Below are 23,608 nucleotides of genomic sequence, written 5' to 3'. Positions count from 1 at the left end.
TGCTCTTTGGTGGGAAAACTAGACCCTATTTAGGTGTTTTACCCACAAAGGGGTTTTGCGGAGTCAATTCGTCAGCTACTGGAGTAAGTTGTGTGTGGACAGCGCGCTCCGTTTCCAAGCCTCGTTCCTGTTTCAAGCCTTGTTCCTGATTCCAAGCCTTCGCTCCGTTTCCAAGCCTTCGTTCCGTTTCCAGCATTGTTTACCTCCACGGACCTTGCCTTGTTTTCCGGATTTTGCCAAGTAATTCCACGGATCTTGTTCTCGCTCCTCGTTCCTTGTTGCCTTGTATTAAGCCTTGTTTCAAGTTATTTCCTAGCCTTGCTCAAGTTCAAGGACTAAAGGACCTTGTCATCTCCCCTCACTTTGCCTGGCAAAGTGAGTGTTTCGGTTATTGGATTACAACTTTGGACCTTAATATTTTATATTGGACATTGTTTCTTTGGACTAATTTTGACCTTTCCTGAAAGGTCTACTTCTGAACTATTTCATACACTTGCTTTTATTAACTTTACATATTTCCTTAATAAAGATATTAGATAGATTCTGGCCTCTGTGTATGGTTATTGGTGCTCTGCAGCCTGGGTCGTGACAGTTTGACTCCGCCACCCTAAGCACCAATTAACCTAGGCCAGAATGTCTACCGGAGCCGGACCGGGAGGCCAGCCGCTCAGCTACACCATCGACAAGGAGGAAGTGGACCGCATCCGTGATAAGCTCAATGCGCAGGAGGGAGAAATAAAGGGATTGAAGGAACGCGGAATCCGACTCCCGGCCCTGGCATTGCCAACCAAGTTTTCTGGAGAAGCTTCTAAGGTTCATGTTTTCCGTCGCCAATGCCAAGCTTATCTAGAGGCCCGCAATGCCGAGTTTCCCCAAGAAGACATCAAAGTGGCGTGGATCTACAGCCTTTTAGACGGGCCAGCGGCCAACTGGGCGACGGCACTGTTCGACCAAGTTTCCCCACACCTAAGATCAGCGCAACACTTCTTGGATCACATTAAGGCGACTTGGGGGATCGAAGACAATTTGGAGGCAGCCGGCCATAAACTCCGGCGCCTCTCTCAGGGGGACAGACCCTTGTCCCAGTACATAGCCGAGTTCCGAGTGCTGGCCCACAGCACCGGATGGAATGATATAGCCCTCAGAGGACAATTTCGGGAGGGTCTCAACATCGAGATGTTGGAAGAAATCTCCAAAGTGGATCCCCCCCACTCTCTTGAAGCACTCATTGATCAATGTTTACGAGCTGAAGTCATGCTTGCCAACAGAAAACAATGGGTCCGAGGCCAGAGCGGTAGAGCTGGGGTGAAACCTCCCGCTCCCACCAGCGTCCAGCTGCGTCCAGTATGGAGACCCCCGCCACCAGCCCCATACCCCAGGGGGAGCGAGGAGGTGCCGATGCAGTTGGGCAATGTGCGTCCCAGGTTAGATGCCGCCGAGAAGGCCCGCCGCCAACGCCTAAATCTCTGTTGGTACTGCGGAAACGGGGGCCACTTCGCCAGAGAGTGCCCAGCCAAAGGGAAGCCCCCCGCCCGTCTGGCGGCGGCGTCCTCCACGGAGACGAAGACGTCTGAGGCGGCTGGCGCACAGCCGGCGGGGGAAGCCAGCGACCGGGCGTAGAGAGGCTCGCCAACCCGGTCAAAAAACCCACTCAAGAGCCGCCAACCGGGGTCCTATTCCTTCTAGTGGTCACCATGTGGTCAGCAAAAAAGGGGCCAGTCATGGTCCATGCCATGATAGACTCAGGAGCTACAAACAATTTCATTGATAGAGAGTATGCCGACTCTCTGGGATTACAATACCATGACTTCAAGAATGCCCGTGTGGTGCAAGCCATCGATGGCCGCCCCCTCAAGACGGGTCCCGTAAGCCAGTGGTCGGAACCCACCAGAATGTGGATAAGGGAACATATGGAAGAGATTTCCTTCTTTGTTACCGAGGTTCCCCATTTCCCTGTGATTTTGGGAATTCCATGGCTGACACTTCACGACCCTAACATCTCCTGGTCCAACAGAGAACTGCAGTTTGCTTCAAAATATTGCCAAAACCATTGCCTTGTAGCCAAGGTCTGCCATGCCACAGACACTGAACCCATTATCACCTTGCCCAAGAAGTACTCAGAATATTGGGATGTATTCAATGAAAAAGAAGCTGAGAGATTACCCCCACATAGACCTTATGACTGTGCCATTGACTTGGTGGAGGGGGCCCCGATCCCGCGAGGACATCTCTACTCCCTGACTGAACCGGAGCAAGAAGCTCTCAGGGAGTTCATAGAGTCAAACCTTCGCAAGGGATTCATCAGACCCTCTCAATCCCCAGCCGCTTCCCCAGTGATGTTTGTGAAAAAGAAATCAGGGGACTTACGCTTGGTGGTGGACTATAGAGCATTGAACAATATCACTAAGCGGAACAGCTATCCCCTGCCCTTGATCTCGGACCTACTAGACCGACTTCGAGGAGCCAAGGTCTACACCAAGCTGGATCTTCGGGGGGCTTATAATCTAGTTCGCATCAGAGAAGGAGACGAGTGGAAGACCGCCTTCCAGACTAAATTCGGATTATTCGAGTCCCGAGTTATGAATTATGGATTATGTGGAGCTCCCGCAACGTTCCAGCATTTTGTCAATGACATCTTTCAGGATTATCTAGATCGGTTCTTGATCATCTACCTGGACGATTTTTTGGTGTTTTCTAGATCACAATCAGAGCATGAGAACCACGTCAGAATGGTGTTACAACGATTGCGGGATCATGGACTTTATGCCAAGCTGGAAAAATGCGCTTTTGATCTACAAGAGGTAGATTTCCTGGGGTACCGCGTCTCACCACTAGGGCTCTCCATGGACCCGGCTAAGGTTTCAGCAGTATTGGAATGGCGGGCGCCAACCAACAAGAAAGAGGTGCAACGATTCTTGGGGTTCGCGAACTACTACCGCAAGTTCATTCCAGACTTTGCCCGCTGGTCTGACCCAATCACCAGCTGCATCCGTGGGAAACAGCCTTTCCGCTGGACAGATCAAGCAGAGAAAGGGTTCCAGCAACTAAAGAAATTATTCACGTCCCAGCCAATCCTTCAGCATCCAGATCCTGAAACCCCTTTTGTTGTGCAGGCGGACGCCTCCGATGTGGCAATTGGGGCTGTACTCCTACAACCAGTGGGAGACCATCTTCATCCTTGTGCCTTTTATTCCCGTCAATTGACCGCGCCAGAGAGAAATTACACCATTTGGGAAAAGGAACTATTGGCCATAAAGGCAGCCTTTGAAACTTGGAGACATTGGCTAGAAGGGGCCAAATTTCCCATTGAAGTCCATACTGATCATCGAAATCTAGAGCATCTAAGAACTGCCCGCAAGCTAAATCAAAGGCAACAACGCTGGGCTTTATTCTTTGAACGTTTTAACTTTCAAATTCATTATGTAACCCCAGCCCAGACCAAGCAAGCAGATGCTCTGTCACGGAAACCGGAATACGCTGCAGGGCGCAAGGAGACCTTTGAGTCCCAGCTGCTACAACCCGAGAACTTTGCCACGCTCACAGTGGGAAACACCAAATCCACTCCCATTGAATCAACTTCCCCTACTCCAGGACCCCTTTGTGCTCAGGAAATCAGGGCTAGTCAGCAAGCAGACGCCTGGGCACAGGACCAACTTCGCCAAGGACTACGTTTTCCCTTTTCGCTTAAGGATGGGCTACTTTGCTATAGAAATCATGTTTACATCCCCCCAGGACCGGGCAGGGAAAAAACACTTCGTCTGTGTCATGACTGCAAGCCAGCAGGGCATTTCGGGCTATTTAAAACCATGCATTTGATCCTAAGAGATTTCTGGTGGCCCAAGATCCGCAAGGATGTGGAAAAATATGTCAACACCTGCCCAGTATGCCAGCGCTCCAAGACAAGAAGAGAAAAGCCCTCAGGGCTTTTACACCCCCTCCCTACCCCATCCCGCCCATGGGAAATAATCTCTGCGGATTTTATCACTGATCTACCACCTTCCTGTGGATTCACCACGATCCTAGTGGTGGTGGACCTTTTCACCAAGTTAGCCCATTTCATTCCCTGTGATGGCCTTCCCACGGCCAAAGAAACTGCAGATCTATTCCTCCAACATGTTTTCAGATTGCATGGATTGCCCAAGAGTTTGGTCACAGACCGTGGGTCCCAATTCACCTCTCGTTTCTGGAAAGCACTACAAAAACTATTGGGCATAGACTCTCGTTTATCTTCGGCTCATCATCCCCAAACAGATGGGCAAACTGAGCGCACCAATGCCACCTTGGAACAATACCTTCGCTGTTATGTGAACTACCAGCAAGACAATTGGGCTTCCCTGTTATCGCTGTCAGAGTTTGCCTACAACAATGGGGTCCAGGCTTCTACTAAAGAAACGCCGTTCTTTGCAAACTACGGCTTCCATCCACGTTTCTTTCCCCCTGTCATTGAAACCTCAGAAGTTCCCGCAGCAGAGGACTGGCTGCAGGAACTCACAGCGGTGCAACAACTCTTGCTCCAGCAATTAAACCAAGCCAAGGAGGACTATAAACGTCACGCGGACAAACATCGCCAGCCGGGCCCCGAAATCAAGGTAGGAGACCGGGTTCTTCTGTCCACTCGCTTTTTGCCCTCCCATCGCCCTTGCCGGAAGTTAGATGCCCGTTTCATTGGCCCCTATCCAGTGGTGGCGCAACTTAACCCTGTGACTTTCAAACTCCAACTTCCGCGTTCAATGCGCATTCATCCAGTGTTCCACCGCTCCCTGCTCCTTCCGGCGGATGGTGTGCGCCCTGATACAGACCGACCGCCCCCCCCTCCTGTTTTGATGAATGGGGAGGAGGAGTTCGAGGTTGAGGACATTTTGGATTCTCGCTTTCACCGCCGCCGCCTACAATATCTCTTTGACTGGGTGGGTTTTGGCCCCGAGGAACGCTCTTGGGAAGACGCTTCCACAGTCCATGCTCCTGATCTAACCCGCCGCTTCCATCAGACCTATCCCGCCAAGCCGCGGCCTCGCGCCTCGGGGAGAGAGTCCCGGTTTGAGAGGGGGCTTGAGGAGGGGGATAGTGTGATGAGTCATGGGCCATGTAGTCCCGTTCATGGCACTGTAGTCCCAGATGAAGAGGAGAACTTGGGTTTTTCACCGTCTCAGTCAGAATTGGAACCTTCCCAGCCAGATTTGGGAACCTTGCACCTGCAAGAGATTTGTCTTCCAGAAATCTGTCAAACAAGCCCTGAGTCTAAATCTCCTGTGTTTTCTCGCCACGAGTTTTGTAAACAACAGAGAGGAGTTCAAGCGGCCTCTCGTAGGAGTGCTAGGATAGCTGCTAAGAATTCAGCTGATTAAGCCTGCTTTCCATGGGAAACCTTAAGGAGTCATGCATCTGGACTCAGAGATTAGCTTTCGTTTCTGGTTCCCCAGAGAACTGCTCTTTGGTGGGAAAACTAGACCCTATTTAGGTGTTTTACCCACAAAGGGGTTTTGCGGAGTCAATTCGTCAGCTACTGGAGTAAGTTGTGTGTGGACAGCGCGCTCCGTTTCCAAGCCTCGTTCCTGTTTCAAGCCTTGTTCCTGATTCCAAGCCTTTGCTCCGTTTCCAAGCCTTCGTTCCGTTTCCAGCATTGTTTACCTCCACGGACCTTGCCTTGTTTTCCGGATTTTGCCAAGTAATTCCACGGATCTTGTTCTCGCTCCTCGTTCCTTGTTGCCTTGTATTAAGCCTTGTTTCAAGTTATTTCCTAGCCTTGCTCAAGTTCAAGGACTAAAGGACCTTGTCATCTCCCCTCACTTTGCCTGGCAAAGTGAGTGTTTCGGTTATTGGATTACAACTTTGGACCTTAATATTTTATATTGGACATTGTTTCTTTGGACTAATTTTGACCTTTCCTGAAAGGTCTACTTCTGAACTATTTCATACACTTGCTTTTATTAACTTTACATATTTCCTTAATAAAGATATTAGATAGATTCTGGCCTCTGTGTATGGTTATTGGTGCTCTGCAGCCTGGGTCGTGACACTTCTTCCCATCCCTCCAATTATTATTATTATTATTATTATTATTATTATTATTATCATTATTATTTTATTATGACACAGCAAACAAGATAGACATGCTGGATTTCGTATCACAAAATCACAAGTCGAACACTTCCCAAGTGTCTAGGACTGTGTGATGTATTTTCGGATGATGCGCGCAGATCCCAGTAGGGTGGCCTTTTGCAGTTGGCAATTATTATTATTATTATTAAAGAGTGATTTTCCCCTTCTCTTTTGGGGATGTTGTTTTTCCCCCCAAGGTATTTCTACAATGCGCCGCTGGCGGATGCCCAGGTTTACGTCCGTTTTGGGATCCTCGACGGAGATCAGAAGACCATGCTGCCCAAAGCCTTGCGATACATGGAGGTGAGTCGGGACCCCAAAAGCCACCGGATTCCCAAGGTTTTGGGTTTGTTTCTGAGATCTTCAACTCTAACATTCTGAAAACAGCAACGAAAACAGAGAGAATGGGAACGGTCTTTCTTTCTTAACAGTTACTGCATTTGAGCCCGTTACATAAACCCCTTACAGGTGGGCGACTTGCATGTAAATACCGTATATACTCGAGTATAAGCCGACCCAAATATAAGCCGAGGCACCTAATTTTACCACAAAAAAACTGGGAAAACATCGACTCCAGTATAAGCCGAGGGTGGGAAATTTCAGAAATAAAAATAGATACCAATAAAATTACATTACCGTATATACTCGAGTATAAGCCGACCCTAATATAAGCTGAGGCACCTAATTTTACCACAAAAAAACTGGGAAAACATCGACTCCAGTATAAGCCGAGGGGGGGAAATTTCAGAAATAAAAATAGATACCAATAAAATTACATTACCGTATATACTCGAGTATAAGCCGACCCTAATATAAGCTGAGGCACCTAATTTTACCACAAAAAAACTGGGAAAACATCGACTCCAGTATAAGCCGAGGGTGGGAAATTTCAGAAATAAAAATAGATACCAATAAAATTACATTACCGTATATACTCGAGTATAAGCCGACCCTAATATAAGCTGAGGCACCTAATTTAACCACAAAAAAACTGGGAAAACATCGACTCCAGTATAAGCCGAGGGTGGGAAATTTCAGAAATAAAAATAGATACCAATAAAATTACATTACCATATATACTCGAGTATAAGCCGTCCCGAATATAAGCCGAGGCACCTAATTTTACCAAAAAAAAAATTGGGAAAACATCGACTCCAGTATAAGCCGAGGGTGGGAAATTTCAGAAATAAAAATAGATACCTATACAATTACATTAATTGAGGCATCAGTAGGTTAAATGTTTTTGAAGATTTACATAAAGCTCAAATTTAAGATAAGACTGTCCAGCTCTGATTAAATCATGATTCTCATCTTCTTCAGTGTAAATGTGCTTATGTATCCTTTTAATAATAATAGAGTAAAATAACGCATGTAATAATAATAATAATAATAAATACAGGAAAATAATACATGTAATAATAAATAGAGTAAAATAATAAATGCAATAATAATAATAAGATCAGAGTGAAATAATAAATGCAATAATAATAATAATAAGATCAGAGTGAAATAATAAATGCAATAATAATAATAAGATCAGAGTGAAATAAAAAATGTAATAATAATAATAAGATCAGAGTGAAATAATAAATGCAATAATAATAATAATAAGATCAGAGTGAAATAAAAAATGTAATAATAATAATAAGATCAGAGTGAAATAATAAATGCAATAATAATAATAATAAGATCAGAGTGAAATAATAAATGCAATAATAATAATAAGATCAGAGTGAAATAATAAATGCAATAATAATAATAAGATCAGAGTGAAATAATAAATGCAATAATAATAATAAGATCAGAGTGAAATAATAAATGTAATAATAATAATAAGATCAGAGTGAAATAATAAATGTAATAATAATAATAAGATCAGAGTGAAATAATAAATGTAATAATAATAATAGAGAAAAATAAAAAATGTAATAATACCAATACTGTAATAATAGAGAAAAATAATAAATGTAATAATACCAATAATAATAGAGAAAAATAATAAATGTACCATATATTCTCGAGTATAAACTGACCCAAATATAAGCCAACCAGGACCCTCACCTGCGTATAAGCCGAGGGGGTTTTTTCAGTCTTGAAAAAAGGGCTGAAAAACTAGGCTTATACTCAAGTATTTACAGTAAAAAAAATTTGCTGCAGAAGCACGCGGATGTTTCTGGGAACTCGACTTTGGAAAAACATTGGCTTTAACTCGCTCCCTGGTCAGGGGCCAAGGCATTTTTCAAAGAAGAAGGAGAAGGAAAACACAAATATAAGTGGTTTTCCTTAGAATTTGAAATGAGAGGAATGCGGCAGGGTTTCAGGCCAGACGTCTTGCCATTTGTGGTCACGTCGCTGCCAAAATATTTCTCTTTTTGGAAAGAAATCAAAACAACAACATTTGGAGAACTAGGTTAACGAAAGCAAGGTGTTTCCGAACGCCCTTTGCTTTGCAAACAATGGCGCAATTGCACAACAACGACACATTGCGCAACGTCAAAGGGTTGCATTGCAAATTTGCAATCCGTGTTGGCCTGTGTGCATTATGCTGTGCTGATTCGGTTTGACAATGAGAAACAGATATGGGTTTCCACTCTCTCCGCTGGAGATATATTTCTTATTCTGTCTTGTATTTGTCTATCTGTTTATAACTAGAATTATTTATTTTGGTTCACAAAGTTCTGTCTTTGTCTGCTTCATGCAATCGCAATTATCTTCAAGAGTTCTTGGAAAACGGGAGAAGTCCCAGCAGATTGGAGGAGGGCGAATGTGGTCCCTATTTATCTTCAAGAAGAAGAACGACCCAAACAATTACCGTCCGGTCAGCCTCACATCGATACCAGGCAAGATTCTGGAAAAGATCATTAAGGAAGTGGTCTGCAAACACTTAGAAACAAATGCGGTCATTGCTAATAGTCAACACGGATTTACCAAAAACAAGTCATGCCAGACTCATCTGATCTCTTTTTTCGATAGAGTTACAAGTTGGGTCAATATAGGGAATGCCGTGGATGTAGCGTACCTAGATTTCGACAAAGTCCCCCACGACCTTCTGGCAAACCAACTAGTAAAATGTGGGCTAGACAAAACTACGGTTCGGTGGATCTGTAATTGGCTAAGCAAACAAACCCAAAGGGTGATTCTCACCAATGCGTCGTCTTCATCTTAGAAAGAAGTGACAAGTGGAGTGCCATCAGCAGGGCTCTGTCCTGGGCCCGGTTCTGTTCAACATCTTTATTAACGACTTAGACGAAGGGTCAGAAGGCACGATCATCAAGTTTGCAGACGACACCAAACTGGGAGGGAGAGCCAACACTCCAGAAGACAGGAGCAGAATTCAAAACGATCTTGACAGACTAGAGAGATGATTGGCCGAAACTCACAAAATGAAGTTCAACAGGGACAAATGCAAGAGACTTCACTTCGGCAGAAAAAATGGAAATCAAAGATACAGAATGGGGGACGATGCCTGGCTGGACAGCAGTGTGTGCGAAAAAGACCTTGGAGTCCTCGTGGAGAGGAAGGTGAACATGAGCCAACAATGTGATGCGGCAGCTAAAAAAGCCAACGGGATTCTGTCCTGCATCAAGAGGGGAATAGCGTCTAGATCCAGGGAAGTCCTGCTCCCCTCTCTTCTGCCTTGGTCAGACCACACCTGGGATCACACTGGGTCCAATTCTGGGAGATGTTGACAAGCTGGAAAGCGTCCAGAGGAGAGCGACTAAAATGATTAAGGGTCTGGAGAACAAGCCCTATGAGGAGCGGCTTAAAGAGCTGGGCATGTTTAGCCTGCAGAAGAGAAGGCTGAGAGGAGACATGAGAGCCATGTACAAATACGTGAAGGGAAGTCCTAGGGAGGAGGGAGGGAGCTTGTTTTCTGCTGCCCTGCAGACTAGGACGCAAGGGAACAAGGGCTTCAAACTACAGGAAAGGAAGGAGATTCCACCTGAACATCAGGAAGAACTTCCTCACTGTGAGAAGGGCTGTTCGGCAGTGGAACTCTCTCCCCGGGGCCGTGGTGGAGGCTCCTTCTTTGGAGGCTTTTAAGCAGAGGCTGGATGGCCATCTGTCGGGGGTGTTTTGAATGCGATTTCCTGCTTCTTGGCAGAATGGGGTTGGACTGGATGGCCCATGAGGTCTCTTCCAACTCTACTATTCTATGATTCTATGAATAATAATAATAATAATAATAATAATAATAATAATAATAATAAATACAGGAAAATAATACATGTAATAATAAATAGAGTAGAATAATAAATGTAATAATAATAATAATAAGATCAGAGTGAAATAATAAATGTGTTGATAATAATAATAAATATAGAGTAAAATAAATGTAATAGTAGCAACAATAATAGAGTACAATAATAAATGTAATAATAATAAAGTAATAAAGCCGAGGGGGGCTTTTTCAGTCTTAAAAAAGGGGCTGAAAAACTAGGCTTATACTCGAGTATATACAGTATATGCTATGCTTGAATAAAACACTACTTTAAAAGATAAGAGACATAAAAAAAGAATACTGTGCATAATAACAACTCTTTATCTACTGTCTTAAAACAATATTGTGTTTTTGTAAGCGCAATGACAGGAACGCTTAACACGTGGTCATTTCTTTCCCTAGATGGAGGAAGGCATTGCCCAGTTTAATTTTAACAGCAAAAATGCCGTCCGTGATTTAATCTACGCGTCCCTGGAAGACCTCGATGGCTTGAGGCTTTATATTGCGGCTTCGGTGCTGGAAACGAAAGGTAATGGTCCCCGAGGGGCAAAAGAAACGTTGATTCCCTGGGAGAAATACAAAAAAAAGATTTTATTTATTTATTTTATTTATTTACAGTATTTATATTCCGCCCTTCTTTCTCACCCCGAAGGGGACTCAGGGCGGATTACAATGAACACATATATGGCAAACATTCAATGCCAACAGACAAACCACATACATTAGACAGACTCAGAGGCATTTTTAACATTTTTCCAACTTCACGATTCCGGCCACAGGGGGAGCTGTTGCTTCACCGTCCAGTAGTGGCTGTACTTCCTCATTCCTTTCCTCGTGTTTTGCTGGCAGTTTTTTTTTATGGTGTTGTAAATTAGCCTCCCGCATAAAGCGTCCCTAAATTTCCCTAATTGACAGGTGCAACTGTCTTTCGGGGCTGCATAGGTCAACAGCAAGCCGGGGCTATTAATGGTCGGAGGCTTAACTCGACCCGGTCTTCGAACTCATGACCTCTCGGTCAGTAGTGATTTATAGCAGCTGGTTACTAGCCAGCTGCGCCACAGCCCGGCCCCTTATTTTACAAAATATTTTACAAAAAGATACCGGTGGTGCTCCCCACATGAAGCGGAGCATATGAGAGAAGTCCCGAGGGAAACATGGTTGACTTACAGGCAAATATTAAGAGTGGAAAACCAGGAGGTTAGCCTTAAATCATATGAAGATATTAAAAAAATGGAACCCACAACGACATGGCTAAACTATTGTATATGGTAACAGCCGCCAAGATATGTATCGCCAAACTTTGAAAAGCACAGGAAATCCCTACAAGAGAAAAATGGTTACGGAGGTTGATTGACATTAAAAATATGGACCTATTAACACAAAAAGTTTCACAGAATATTTCGTCAAGACAATGGACGGACTGAAACAAATTAAGACAACATCTGTCAAGAAGTAATATTGAGTTGTTATGATCTATGACCTATGTTTGTAGGAACCCTTAGACTTCAGGTGATATATACAGTAGAGTCTCACTTATCCAACATAAACGGGCCGGCAGAAGCTTGGATAAGCGAATATCTTGGATAATAAGGAGGGATTAAGGAAAAGCCTATTAGACATCAAATTAGGTTATGATTTTACAAATTAAGTTTCATGTTATACAACAAATTTGACAGAAAAAGTAGTTCAATACGCAGTAATGTTATGTTGTAATTACTGTATTTACGAATTTAGCACCAAAATATCAAGATATATTGAAAACATTGACTATAAAAATGGCTTGGATTATCCAGAGGCTTGGATAAGCGAGGCTTGGATAAGTGAGACTCTACTGTAGTAGTAAGCCGAGAATTATGGTATGTTTAGAGGAAGATTCATGAAGCAATGCAGAGGAACTGGAAGTGGAGGAGGGTTTTTTTGTGTTTTTTTTCTTTTTTCTATCGTTCTTGATATGTTTCTTTTTTTTTTGCTTCTTTTTTATGTATATGTAAAATCATAAATAAAATATTTTTTAAAAAAGAAAAAGAAACGTTGATTCCCCATTCAGTGAGGTTCTAAATAACCCCTCTTGCTCTGTTTTCATCAGGCGGCCATAGTGTGGATACGGAATTGACCAGTGTCGTGTTTGCCTTGTCTCCTTACAAACTGGATTTGATTGCCACCCCGCTCTTCGTGAAGCCTGGGCTTCCATACTCCATTAAGGTGAGTTCATGGCTTGCTAATAATAATAAAACTTTATTTGTATCCCGCCCTATCTCCCCGAGGGGACTTGGGAGATAGGAGCTGGCTGTTGCTGAAATGGCAGACAAAGGTTTGAGGCAAGGAGACAAAGAGAGATCCGGTGGCTGTAGAAAAAATGACGTTTATTCTCAATGGCCAGTGAGAATACAGCAATAAGAAAAAGGAGACCTTCTCCTGTCATCAGGAAAGCGAAGGTACTGGAACAAAGGATCACAAGTTCTTATATACCCTTTTTCCTCCATCTACTGCGTCACACAGGTATTATCAATCACCAATTAATGTCAAAAAGTCTTACTGGGCACTTAACTAAAAAGCTATCTTTGCATTTTCCTAAAATATAGACTACTTTCAAGACCCCTGACCCTCCATTAGCCTTATCTCAGGAATTCCCATCTCATCCATTAGGGGTTCTCATTAATTAAGGAGTTCCCCGTTATCTTAGCTGTCAGAGACCCATTAGCACTCCCCTCATGACGCCATGTCTTATCTTGACATCCCAAAAAGCCTTAATTTGTCTCTTGTCCATTAGCTTATCTATTCTTGTTGACACTTAACATATGTCTCTGGCACTTGAGTGAACTTTGGTCTTGCTATGGGTAGACAGTTATTTTGCTGAGCAGAGTGTATTTTTAAGGCTACGCACACAATCTGCTGGTGATTACCTATTTTCCTATTTCTATTTTTTAACAGGATTACATTCAGTATATAGTTTCCAATACAAGTATTATATTTTCCCAATACAACTTCATCATTGCTAGGTGAAGGTTTTGCTGTTGCTAGGTGAAGTGGCCTTCTGTGATGTGACTGGGAAAGAGCGAAGGCCGTTGGCTGCTCCTGTATGAGGGGAGTTCAAACAAAATCAGACTTCAGTTGATGGGGAGTTTTCCCATGATATCAGATTAGGCCTCTGGCCAGAGGGAGTGAAGGATAAATTAATTAGGCATTCAGAGAGACTTTGTGAGAAATCCTTGAAACCCAGGTGTGTAAGGCATGATCTCATGGCTTCTTGGTCGGGCTTGGGCTTAAACATCACCAGCAAACATTACTTAGAGCAGACAACGTTGCCAAAAGGTTCAGGTTCCTGTCTCAGCTCTATGATTCAAGTTTCCTGTGTTTTCTTATGTTCCTGAAAGACTTGGCTTGGGAAAAATTCCTGCTTTCATGCTTATGGATTTACACCTGTGATCTTGACTCTTTTGATTTCATGTACCTTGCCATTTTTGGACTACAGTTCTTTTGTATATGGACTACCGCTATTTTATAGCTCCTTTTCTAACGGAAAATTCCCCTTTTCCCCTTTGTACATCCTTTTCTTAATATGCTGCTGTGGTTAGTACTATTGGACTCTGGTGTGGTGCTGGGTGAAAAGGTGTCTCAAGACAAAAAGTGAAAGAAAAAGGAAGTAAGAAAAGAAAGAGAAGGGAGGGAAGGAAGGAAGGAATGAGAAGGGAAAGAAAGGATAGGAGAAGGAAGAGGGGAAAGAAAGAAAAAGGAGGGAAGGAAGAGGAAGGAAAGGGAGAGAAGGGAAGAAAGAGGAAAGGAAGGGAAGAAAGAAAAAGAAGGGAGAGAAGGAAGGAAGGAAAGAGAAGGGAAAGAAAGGCTAGGAGAAGGAAGAGGGGAAAGAAAGAAAAAGGAGGGAAGGAAGAGGAAGGTAAGGGAAGAAAGAAAAAGAAGGGAAAGAAGGAAGGAAGGAAAGAAAGAGAAGGGAAAGAAAGGATAGGAGAAGGAAGAGGGGAAAGAAAGAAAAAGGAGGGAAGGAAGAGGAAGGTAAGGGAAGAAAGAAAAAGAAGGGAAAGAAGGAAGGAAGGAAAGAAAGAGAAGGGAAAGAAAGGATAGGAGAAGGAAGAGGGGAAAGAAAGAAAAAGGAGGGAAGGAAGAGGAAGGTAAGGGAAGAAAGAAAAAGAAGGGAAAGAAGGAAGGAAGGAAAGAAAGAGAAGGGAAAGAAAGGATAGGAGAAGGAAGAGGGGAAAGAAAGAAAAAGGAGGGAAGGAAGAGAAAGGAAAGGGAAAGAAGGAAAGGAAGAGGAAAGGAAGGGAAGAAAGAAAAAGAAGGGAGAGAAGGAAGGAAGGAAAGAAAGAGAAGGGAAAGAAAGGCTAGGAGAAGGAAGAGGGGAAAGAAAGAAAAAGGAGGGAAGGAAGAGGAAGGTAAGGGGAGACATCTCTGAGGGGAGAGAAGGAAAGAAAGAGGAAAGAAAAAGAAGGGAAGGAGGGAAGGAAGGAAGGAAGGAAGGAAGGAAGGAAGGAAGGAAGGAAGGAAGGAAGGAAGGAAGGAAGGAAAGAAAGAGAAGGGAAAGAAAGGATAGGAGAAGGAAGAGGGGAAAGAAAGAAAAAGGAGGGAAGGAAGAGGAAGGTAAGGGAAGAAAGAAAAAGAAGGGAAAGAAGGAAGGAAGGAAAGAAAGAGAAGGGAAAGAAAGGATAGGAGAAGGAAGAGGGGAAAGAAAGAAAAAGGAGGGAAGGAAGAGAAAGGAAAGGGAAAGAAGGAAAGGAAGAGGAAAGGAAGGGAAGAAAGAAAAAGAAGGGAGAGAAGGAAGGAAGGAAAGAAAGAGAAGGGAAAGAAAGGCTAGGAGAAGGAAGAGGGGAAAGAAAGAAAAAGGAGGGAAGGAAGAGGAAGGTAAGGGGAGACATCTCTGAGGGGAGAGAAGGAAAGAAAGAGGAAAGAAAAAGAAGGGAAGGAGGGAAGGAAGGAAGGAAGGAAGGAAGGAAGGAAGGAAGGAAGGAAGGAAGGAAAGAAAGAGAAGGGAAAGAAAGGATAGGAGAAGGAAGACTCAAAGGAGACTCAAACCAGCTCATGTGAGAGAGACTTAAGAAAATATTTTTGTTTAGTAAAGTTTTATTAAAGTTTCAAATTTATATACAGTGAAAGTGTGGGAACAATGTGATAATAGGAAAGGTGGGTGAAGAGGAAAAGAAAGAGAAGGAAAAAAAGAAAAAAATGAAAGAAAAAAGAAGAGAAAAGGAAAAAGAGAAAAAGAGAAAAAAAACTATATATAGAAATAGAAAAATAAAAATTAAAAAAGAGAAAAAATGGAAAGAAAGTGTCAAATAAAAACCCAAAAAACCCCCCCAAAACAAAACAAAGAGGACTTCCTACGAATCCTTTGCGGGATGGTTCTTTATCCAGTCTTTGTATATATCCTTTGTCCTCTAGAGGTATTTCTTGTACAGTAGAGTCTCACTTATCCAACACTCACTTAGCCAACGTTCTGGATTATCCAACGCATTTTTGTAGTCAATGTTTTCAATACATCGTGATATTTTGGTGCTAAATTCGTAAATACAGTAATTACTACATAGCATTAATGTGTAATGAACTACTTTTTCTGTCAAATTTGTTGTAAAACGTGATGTTTTGGTGCTTAATTTTTAAAATCATAACCTATTTTGATGTTTAATAGGCTTTTTCTTAATCTGTCATTATCCAACATATTCACTTATCCAACATTCTGTCGGACCGTTTATGTTGGATAAGTGAGACTCTACTGTACTTCTGTCCATATTCTCGATTTGTTTTAATAATCATTTAGTTCTTCTTTGATCTAAAGTAGTTCTCTACCGATTCCCAGTCAGTTTGTTTTATGGGGTTTCTTGAGTTCTTTTTTAAAAAAAGACTAGCTGTGCCCGGCCACGCATTGCTGTGGCATTGTCTGGTGGTGTCTGTATTTTATAGGCAGTGTGGAAGAGGCCTAAGTGAGACCTAACTTTGTCTGTCCCCTGGGCTGAGTGGGTTGCTAGGAGACCAAGTGGGCAGAGCTTAGCCTTCTAATTGGCAGCAATTGGATACAAACAATTATTCCTCTCCCTCTAATTAGGACTTTATTTTTCTTTTCTTTTTGTTGTATCAACCTAGAGGCGTGGATGAGGGGTTGTGCTGTCAATTTTCGAGGTTGTGGGGTGTTTAGTTTTGTTGTTTTGTCGGTCGCCAGGATTCCATCACTCTTTTATATATATAGAAGGTCAGAAAATATTTTATGAACTGCTGTGGTCCAGATTTACTTTGAAAACGGACTATAAGGATATTTCAAATGTATAAATGCATGTGACTGTCCATATAGGTGCAAGTAAAGGATCCGGCAGGTGTCCCGTCCAGCCGCATCCCCGTTGTTTTGACGGCCAGTGTCTTCAATGAGGCCGGGGAAGAGGCGGTCGTAGAGCGGGAAGGGTCCGAAGGCGGACGGCGAGACACCGGCCAGGATGGGACCGCTTCCTTCGTGCTGAACATCCCTCATGATGCCAAATCGCTGGAGTTCAGAGTCAGTTAAGACACTTTATATTTCAGGTTTTCTTCAGCGGGTACTTTGGGGCTGTATACATTGCCATTGGGAAGCAACCGGAGGTTTTAGCCCATGACCTTAGCATGTGAGTAACCATGAAGCTGGCATAGTCAATTGCTGGAAGCATCTGCCTAGAAATAGCCTGGCCTTTGTTTCGTTTGAATTGTTTGCTTCTTGGAGACATCCTGTGTCTGGGTGGTGTCCATTGGTCTGTCTTGATTCTGGTGTTTTTCACTACATTTTGTTCCCTCCTTTCTGTTGAAATTGTCCACATACTTGTGGATTTTAGTGGCTTCTCTGTGTAGACATACCCTGTTTCCCCTAAAATAAGACATCCCCAGAAAATAAGACCTAGTAGAAGTTTTGCTGAATTGCTAAATATAAGGCCTCCCCCAAAAGTAAGACCTAGCAAAGTTTTTGTTTGGAAGCAGGCCCGCCAAACAGAACATTACAGCATGCAAGATTGGTAAATGTATGTACCATAGAGTGTTGTATATGGAAATATTGGTAGTAACAAGAAATGCTTGATAGGATTCACAGTTTGTCTGGTTAGGCTGGTTTGTGATGACAACTACTGTACAGTATATAATAAATGTTCATTTTTTGTTCAACAGTAAGTGTGAATTCTTCTTCATGGAAAACTAAGACATCCCCTGAAAATAAGACCTAGAGCATCATTGGGAGGAAAAATTAATATAAGACACTGTCTTATTTTCGGGGAAACACGGTAGTGGTTGTCAGAGTGGTCCAGAATTTCTGTGTTCTCAAACGACCTTCGACAATATAAAGTACTCCATGTCTGGCTTAAACCAATCATCCTCTCCCCATTCTTAGATAAAAACTGCAGATCCCAAATTACATGAAGAAAACCAAGCCAGTAAAAACTACGAAGCACAATCGTACATTTCCCTCAGCGGAAGCTATCTGTATATCGACTGGGCGTCGCACCATAAAACCTTATATGTCGGAAGTACCTTGCACCTCGGTGTGCACCCATCGAGCCACTACATTGATAAAATACATCACTACAGCTATTTGGTACGTATTAAACAATCGTCCTAACTTTCAATGTGCCCCAGCTGAATGCTGTTGTTTCCATGTTTCTATCTCTCTCTTCGTTTTGTCAGATCATCTCCAAAGGAAAGATAATCGACTACGGGACGCAGGCCAAGCTCGAAGGCTACGGGTATCAAAACCTTCAGTTCCAGCTGACCAAGGAAATGGTTCCCTCGGTCCGCATCCTGGTCTACTACATTGTGACGGGAGAAGGTGCCGCGGAGCTGGTTGCTGATTCAGTCTGGATGGATGTGGAACAGAAATGTGGGAACAGCCTGAAAGTGAGTCATGGAGCTATAGTGAAGAGATAGGAACAAATTGGAGAAAATATGTGTTGTCGAAGGCTTTCATACCCAGGATCACAGGGTTGTTGCGTGTTTTCCAGCCAATACGACCTCACAACCTCTGAGGATGCCTGCCATAGATGTGGGCGAAACGTCAGGAGAGAGTATTTCTGGAACATGGCCAGACAGCCTGGGAAACACACAACAACCCATTGGAGAAAACAGCTTGTGTTCATGTTCAAGGTGTTGACTATAAGACCTCCCACTTTTGGTGAGGCACTTGCTCACCCAGCAGGATGATTTGTTCAAATAAACACGTTGAACGATCTCCTTGCTTTCAGTGTTTGATTGGACAAGGAGCCTGCATGTTTTGGGCCACTTGGCCATAGAGCAGTGGTTTGCAACCTGTGGTTCTCGGACCATCAGTGGTCCGCAAGAACGTAAATATAGTCCCCGGCTTACCATTACTACACATTACTACACAGTAACAAGAGCAACTGGTCTCATAAAACCTTTTATAGTGCCGAGACAACGGGGATGTCGGGTGGGGAGAGGCTGACTACCCACAAAAGGCATGACAAGAAGCCTCCTGACTGCTGCTTCTCCTCCTCATCACTCCCCCAGAGAAGAGCCATTCCATGTGGCACCTGGAAGCAGGGGCAACTTGGTGGCTTCCTGGGATTATTTGGCATGCTGATTCAGACCATTGCACTGGATAGACATCAGCTCTAGATTATTAAATATGGTTTTCTGTGAGCAAGCAGAAGACTACTGGGTGGCATATGTTCTGTATCAGAAACTAGAGATGATGTGGTCTATCCAATGCAATTTTCTGAATCAGCACTGAATCTAAAGTTGACCAAAAACTGATTCGTATCCCTTTTGGTACTAATGTTGGAGAGTGGTCCCTGGTCAAGGTGGTCCCTGGTCAAGGTGGTCCCTGGTCAAGGTGGTCCCTAGTCAAGGTGGTCCCTGGTAAAAGTGGTCCCTGGTGAAAGTGGTCCCTGGTCAAGGTGGGCCCTGGTCAAGAGGTCCCTGGTCAAGGTGGGCCCTGGTGAAAGTGGTCCCTGGTCAAGGTGGGCCCTGGTCAAGAGGTCCCTGGTCAAGGTGGGCCCTGGTGAAAGTGGTCCCTGGTCAAGGTGGGCCCTGGTGAAAGTGGTCCCTGGTCAAGGTGGTCCCTGGTCAAGGTGGGCCCTGGTCAAGTGGTCCCTAGTCAAGGTGGTCCCTGGTGAAAGTGGTCCCTGGTGAAAGTGGTCCCTGGTCAAGGTGGTCCCTGGTCAAGGTGGGCCCTGGTCAAGTGGTCCCTAGTCAAGGTGGGCCCTGGTCAAAGTGGGCCCTGGTCAAAGTGGTCCCTGGTCAAGGTGGTCCCTGGTCAAGGTGGGCCCTGGTCAAGAGGTCCCTGGTCAAGGTGGTCCCTGGTCAAGGTGGGCCCTGGTCAAAGTGGTCCCTGGTCAAGGTGGTCCCTGGTCAAGGTGGTCCCTGGTCAAGGTGGGCCCTGGTCAAGGTGGGCCCTGGTCAAGAGGTCCCTGGTCAAGGTGGTCCCTGGTCAAGGTGGTCCCTGGTCAAGGTGGGCCCTGGTCAAGTGGTCCCTAGTCAAGGTGGGCCCTGGTCAAAGTGGGCCCTGGTCAAAGTGGTCCGTGGTCAAGGTGGTCCCTGGTCAAGGTGGGCCCTGGTCAAGAGGTCCCTGGTCAAGGTGGTCCCTGGTCAAGGTGGTCCCTGGTCAAAGTGGTCCCTGGTCAAGTGGTCACTTGTAAAAAAAAAGGTTGGGAATCACTGCCATAATGGGACATTGTAGTGTGCCCCAACATTAGAATAATATAGAAGGACATGACGTCCCATTGGGTCCAACAGACTGTGCAATGCAGCTCCTGCAGCGAGATCCCATGTGTCATATCCGAGGCTTAGTCCAAATACTGGACTATGACCCCTGTGTCCCTTATCTTCAGGCATCATGGCTCTGGCTGATGGAAGTTGTGATACCGTCCCATCTGGAAGGCTGTCCTATTCAGTCAAGAGAAGAGGGTTTGAGTGTAGGTGCAAGGTGTGATATTAAATGGTCCTTTAGCCTCCTCCCCATTCCAGCCTCAGAGCCACAAGACTGTTGGGTTGCAATTCCCATCATCCTCAGATAATCCAAAGGGACTGCAGACCTTCAAGGGTCACTAGCTGGCACGGGCAGTGAATTTGGGAATTCTGCCGGCCACTCTCCCCCAAATCTGAAATGTTTGGCATGCAAAACTCTCTTAGTAACGAGTAGATTTTGTTGGCTGAATTCTTATTTTTTGTTGCCTGTGTGTTTGTCTTTCCCCCATCAATATACAGGTTCGTATTTCGGGAAGTGAGCAGTTTTACAGCCCAAAAGCCCGCATTTCGCTTTCCATGGACACCGAGTCGGACTCCCTGGTTGCACTATCCTCTATAGACCGGGCCATTTACGGAGTTATGGGAAGAAAGGAGAGGCCCATGGAAAAGGTAAAAATGCCTGAAAACTAACAGGAAACTTTCCCCATGTTGTTATATATTTACATTAAGCAGTACCTATTTATCTACTCACATTTTGCTTTTGAACTGCTAGGTAGGCAGAAGCTGGGCTACAGTTCAGGAGCTCACCCCGACCCAGGCTTCGAACTGTCAGCCTTTCGATTCATAAGCTTTACTGGTGGTTTAACCTGCTGTGTTAATTCCCGGCCCTTTCAAAATATTGTTGATCCTTTCGAAATGTTGGGTTTTTTTCTTCATCCCTTCCTTCTTTCCTTCCTTCCTTCGACAGTCCCTTCTGAAGTTAGAAAAAAGCGACCTTGGCTGCGGCGCCGGAGGAGGGATGAACAATATCGATGTCTTCCGAATGGCCGGCCTCACCTTTATTACCAATGCGAATGCCGAGGATTCGAAAGAAGAAGGTGCCCTTGACATCTATCTACTCTATCCATCCATCCATCCATCCATCTATCTATCTGTCTCATCTATCTGTTTGTCTATCTGTCTGCCTGTCTGTCTATCCGTCCGTCCATCTATCTATCTATCTATCTATCTATCTATCTATCTATCTATCTATCTATCTATCTATCTATCTATCTAATCTGTCCGTCCATCCATCCATCCATCCATCTAATCTATCTGTCTGTCTATTTGTCTGTCTATCTGTCCGTCCATCCATCCATCCGTCTAATCTGTCTGTCCGTCTGTCCATCCATCCATCCATCCATCTCTGTCTTTCTGTCTGTCTGTCCGTCTGTCCGTCCGTCCGTCCGTCCGTCTGTCCGTCCGTCCGTCCGTCCGTCCATCCATCCATCCATCCATCCATCTAATCTGTCTGTCTGTCTGTCTGTCCATCCATCCATCCATCCGTCTAATCTATCTGTCCGTCTGTCCGTCTGTCCGTCCGTCCATCCATCCATCCATCCATCCGTCTAATCTGTCTGTCTGTCCGTCCGTCCGTCCATCCATTCATCCATCTAATTTGTCTGTCTGTCCGTATGTCCGTCCGTCCATCCATCCATCCATCCATCTAATCTATCTATCTATCTATCATCTATCTAATCTGTTTGTCTATCTCTATCTATCTATCTATCTATCCATCTAATCTCTGTCTGTGTCTGTCCGTCCATCCATCCATCCATCTATCAAATCTATCTGCCTATCTATCTATCTATCTATCTATCTATCTATCTATCTATCCATCCATCCATCTCTAATCTATCTGTATGTATCTATTTATCTGTCCATCCGTCCGTCCGTCTGTCTAATCTATCTGTTTGTCTGTCCGTCCGTCCATCCATCCATCTGTCTAATCTATCTGTCTGTCTGTCTGCCTATCTGTCTATCTATCTATCTGTCTGTCTGTCTATCTATCTATCTATCTATCTATCTATCTATCTATCTATCTATCCATCCATCCATCTGTCTAATCTAGCTATCCCTATGTAAGAGAATTTAAAAAAAAATCTGTTCCTGGTTTGAAAATGTAATAATAATAATAATAATAATAATAATAATAATAATTATTATTATTATTATTATTTATATATATCTCATTTGCCCAGTCATACATTTGTCTTTGTGTCAATAATTATTATTATTATTATTATTATTATTATTATTATTATTATTATTATTATTATTATTTATATTCTGCCCTTCCCCCAGAGGGCACTCAGAGCAGATTACGGCATATAAACAGACACAGGTAAACATTCAAAGCCTTGTTACAATGAGACACAAATACAAAGGCAAAGGCAAAGTCTTCTCCTTTCATTTCCGGCTCTGGAGGTGATGCTTATCTCCAGCACTGGGAGAGGTGCTTTTCTCCATTTCCAAGCCGAGGAGTCAGCATTGTCCATAGACTCTTTCTGGCATGATTACTTGGAACATCTTTTTGCCTTTTTCTGCTGAAGCAGTACCTATTTATCTACTCACATTTGTATGTTTTCAAACTGCTAGCTTGGCAGGAGCTAGGGCTAACACCCCATCCCATGGATTCGAACTGCCAACCTTCAGGTCTTCAATTCTTTGCAGTTTAATACACCTTTTCCATGTTTTTATGATAGAACCAATTAGGAAATGACATTGATCACCCAGGAACAAAAGTCATCGTGTCACGTAGTGTAATAGGCGGATGTGGCCCTCGATGGATATGAGTTTGATCCCGAAACAAACTGCCTCGCTCTGCATTTTAAAAACTCATTCGTATCAACGTCTTGCTCTTGGTTTTTTTTCCGGACTCTTTTGGATCGGCCTCTTTCACAAATTCTCTTTTTTTGTGTCTTGTTTCCTCAGATGAAGCCTGCAAAGCTCGCGTCCGATCGGCACGATCCCCCAAAAGGAGCAAAAGGGACAAACTCGGTACGGCATGATAATAATAATAATAATAATAATAATAATAATAATAATAATAATAATAATAGCCATTTAAAATGGGTTGCTACTGCATTTATTCTCCAGCGCAAATGCACCCAAAGAACGATAGGGACCTTGGGAAACTATAAATCCCAGGACTGCACAGCATAGAGACACATAATAATAGTAATAATAATAATAATAATAATAATAATAATATTTATTTATTTATTTATTTATTTATTTATTTACAGCATTTGAAGGGGACTCAGGGCGGATCACATTACACATATAGGCAAACATTCAATGCCTTTCAACATAGAACAAAGACAAACAAACATAGGCTCCAAGCGGGCCTCGAACTCATGACCTCCTGGTCAGAGTGATTCATTGCAGTTAATTGCAGCTGGCTTGCTCTCCCGCCTGTGCCACAGCCCCGGCGGGATAATAATAGCCATTTAAAATGGGTCCCTACTGCATTTATTCTCCAGCACAGATGCACCAAGAGAAGGATAGGGACCTTGGGAAACTATAACTCCCAGGACTGCACAGCATAGAGACACATAATAATAATAATAATAATAATAATAATAATAATAA

General features: G+C 43.7%; 1 protein-coding gene across 1 annotated transcript in view; it reads left to right on the top strand.

Annotated features, from left to right (window-relative positions):
- c5 (complement C5) overlaps positions 1-23,608 on the top strand; it is a 111,938-nt gene that overhangs the window by 14,588 nt on the left and 73,742 nt on the right. The window contains exons 8-16 of the mRNA XM_062958985.1: positions 6,297-6,402; positions 10,724-10,850; positions 12,408-12,523; positions 16,614-16,811; positions 17,667-17,870; positions 17,960-18,169; positions 20,495-20,644; positions 20,943-21,072; positions 22,949-23,014. Of these exons, the coding sequence (XP_062815055.1) occupies positions 6,297-6,402; positions 10,724-10,850; positions 12,408-12,523; positions 16,614-16,811; positions 17,667-17,870; positions 17,960-18,169; positions 20,495-20,644; positions 20,943-21,072; positions 22,949-23,014 (1,307 nt within the window). The remainder of the gene's footprint in view (positions 1-6,296; positions 6,403-10,723; positions 10,851-12,407; positions 12,524-16,613; positions 16,812-17,666; positions 17,871-17,959; positions 18,170-20,494; positions 20,645-20,942; positions 21,073-22,948; positions 23,015-23,608) is intronic.

Source organism: Anolis carolinensis, unplaced genomic scaffold (assembly GCF_035594765.1).
Source record: "Anolis carolinensis isolate JA03-04 unplaced genomic scaffold, rAnoCar3.1.pri scaffold_7, whole genome shotgun sequence".
Lineage (NCBI taxonomy): Eukaryota > Metazoa > Chordata > Lepidosauria > Squamata > Dactyloidae > Anolis > Anolis carolinensis.
This window is presented reverse-complemented; position numbering and strand designations above follow the sequence as displayed.